Source organism: Emydura macquarii, unplaced genomic scaffold (assembly GCF_026122565.2).
Source record: "Emydura macquarii macquarii isolate MOO-44397 ecotype Brisbane River unplaced genomic scaffold, CSIRO-AGI_Emac_v2 contig_1483, whole genome shotgun sequence".
Lineage (NCBI taxonomy): Eukaryota > Metazoa > Chordata > Testudines > Chelidae > Emydura > Emydura macquarii.
Window position 1 is genome coordinate 2,201,833 of NW_027131620.1, and position 2,608 is coordinate 2,204,440.

At 60.7% G+C, this 2,608-nt stretch overlaps 1 protein-coding gene across 1 annotated transcript; it reads left to right on the plus strand.

Annotated features, from left to right (window-relative positions):
* Positions 1 to 751: 751 nt before the first annotated feature.
* Positions 752 to 1,753, plus strand: SOX12 (SRY-box transcription factor 12). The gene has a single exon (XM_067554576.1). It carries the CDS (start codon positions 752 to 754, stop codon positions 1,751 to 1,753), a length of 1,002 nt encoding a protein of 333 aa, XP_067410677.1.
* Positions 1,754 to 2,608: the final 855 nt, after the last annotated feature.

Consider the following 2,608-nt stretch of genomic DNA (forward strand, 5'->3'; position numbering starts at 1 on the left):
AAGGCTTCCAATGGTGCAGCTCCAGACTGCACACGAGCGAGAGGCGGAGTGCGTCCGTCCTTCCATCCGTCGGGGGGGGGGGGGGGGGACCCGGCCCTGGCGGTCAGAGCTGGAAGAGGAGGCACCAGAGAGAGACAGAGAAAGCGAGCCAGGGGGAGGGAGCGCCGCGTCTCCAGGCGGAGTGCACCGAGCATGCAGTGCAAGGCATTGGCTCCCGCTGGCAAGCAAGGCCGGCGCTAGGGTGCAGAGACAAGGAGCAGGCACAGGGGAGGCAACTGTCTGGGGAAAAATCCGAAGCGGCCTTTTGACTCCTTTATTTGTTATCGATCCCCTTCCCCCCGCCCTGGGGGCTGGTGTGCTGCGGGCTGGGACCCCTGCGTTGCTCCGGTGCCGTGCCAAGCCGGTGTGTAGCACAAGGAGAGACCGGCTTGGCGTTCATCTCACAGCCCATTGATTCAGAAACCAGCCTGCCTTTTGCAAAGCTCACTTCCCGGCCGGGGGAGTGAAACGTCTCAGGGAGGCAGGGCGATCTGCTGGGAAGGTGCCGTGCCACTTCCATCCATTTCCTCGCCTGCTGCTCTAACGGACCGAGTTCAGAGGGGGCGGACCTGTTAAAAGGGGCTGAAGAAAACCTTCCCCAGCCCGGGAGCGCCAGCGAGCAGAAGGTTCTTTCTCCTCCTCGTCTCCCGGACAATGAAAATAACCCTGACTGGCGTTTAGCGTCTGGGAGGGATTCTTCGACCGCAGCAGCATGGTCCAGCAGAGGAACATGAGGAGCCGGGCGATCGAGTCGAAGAGGGAGGCGTGTCCCCAGCTAGCCGCCAAAGACTCCCTGCTCCTGAAGGATGCCGGCACCAAGGGCGAGCCGGCGTGGTGCAAGACGCCGAGTGGGCACATCAAACGGCCCATGAACGCCTTCATGGTGTGGTCGCAGAACGAGAGGAGGAAGATCATGGACCAGTGGCCGGACATGCACAATGCCGAGATCTCCAAGCGCCTGGGGAGGAGGTGGCAGCTCCTGCAGGACTCAGAGAAGATCCCCTTCGTCAAGGAGGCGGAGCGGCTGCGGCTCAAACACATGGCGGACTACCCAGACTATAAGTACCGGCCCAGGAAAAAGGGCAAAATGGGGGCCAGCAAGTCCCGGCCGAGGCTCCCCGTGAAGATAAAACCATCTGTCCTCAGCCGGGTCGCGGCCAGCAGAAGGCAGCCTTCCAAGCAAGAGTCCGGCTGCCAAATGGGGGAGTCGACGCTCAAGACGGAAGAGGGCCTCCTGGAGGTGCGGCTGTCGGAGGCGCCCTTTGAGGACTGCCCCAAGGCAGCCGGCAAGGAGTTCTGGCACGTGGTCCCCGCCACGCGGGCGGCGGGGGAGAAAAAGAGCAAGAGGGATGACTCCGCTGAGCCCCACCAGCCGAGGGACCCAGAACCCAGCGTGCAGCCCTTCCCAGAGCAGGTGAGATCCCCAGAGAGTGGGTCCCCCTCCCCGATGTCAACCGCCTCCCCGCCTTCCTCCTTCTCCTCCTCTGACGAAGAGCTGGAGGAAGAGCTCTTGGGCGTCCTGCCCGGGAAAGCGCAGCCGAGCGCAGCCTGCGGAGCCCTGGACTGGTCAGTCTTCGACAAAGACCTCGACCTTTTCCCCTTGGGAGTCACCTCTCACTTTGAGTTCCCGGACTATTGCACTCCGGAGGTGACGGAGATGATAGCTGGGGACTGGCTGATGTCAAGCATCTCGGACTTGGTCTTTACGTACTGAGCCCCGCGGTCGGCAGGTAAACTCTTTTCCACAATCAGGTCGTATCAAAAACAGGAAGAAAAACCAGCTGTTTACATGCAGGAATCAGGTATTTTGCCTTGAACGCATTCAAAGGCAGACATTTCCCCTGATCACCCCATCCCCCGCCGCACACACCCACTTCTCCCAGCGCTAGCACGCTCTCCCTGCCCGGGTCCAGCGCCATGGAGCTGGGCCATCACCTTCCGTTCCCGAAGCCTTGGGGAGTACAGGGCTTGACACGGCGTTTATTTGGCCATGAAATTTGACTGTCTAATCAGGTTTTCATTGTGAACCTCTCTTCTCCCATCTCCCCTTCCCCCACCCCTGCCTCCAGCTGCCGCTCAGCTTTGCTGCCATCCAGCCCTCCGCTGCCGAGACACTCCCCCACCCCATCTCGCTTCCACCCCATATTTTTTCCTCCTGCCCTCTCTTGCTAGCAGAGGCCACCTACCCCCTGCCAATGAATTTTCGTGCACCATTCCCCCTTCCCTGCGCCTTCGCATGTCTGGGAATCGCCAATTTCCTTGGCTTTTATTTCCGTGCATTTTCAAACCTGCCTTCGTTTTAATCCTCTTCCTTCGAACAGCCCTTGGGAAGAGAGCCCAGTCGGGAGGCGTCCGTCCTAGGGTTTCCAGGGCTAGCAGGGAAGCGTGTCAAACTCACGCTCTCCCCTCCTTCCGACACCCCGTTTTATTGGGGTCCCGGCAGGACCCGCCTCCTTCTCTGCCTTGTTGCAACGGCGCGCGCTCCCCGCAACTCACTTTGGGGAAAGAGCAAAGTTGCACGCACGTGATTTGCACGTGGATCCGAGAGGCTGTTGCTCCTCTCTCCAGA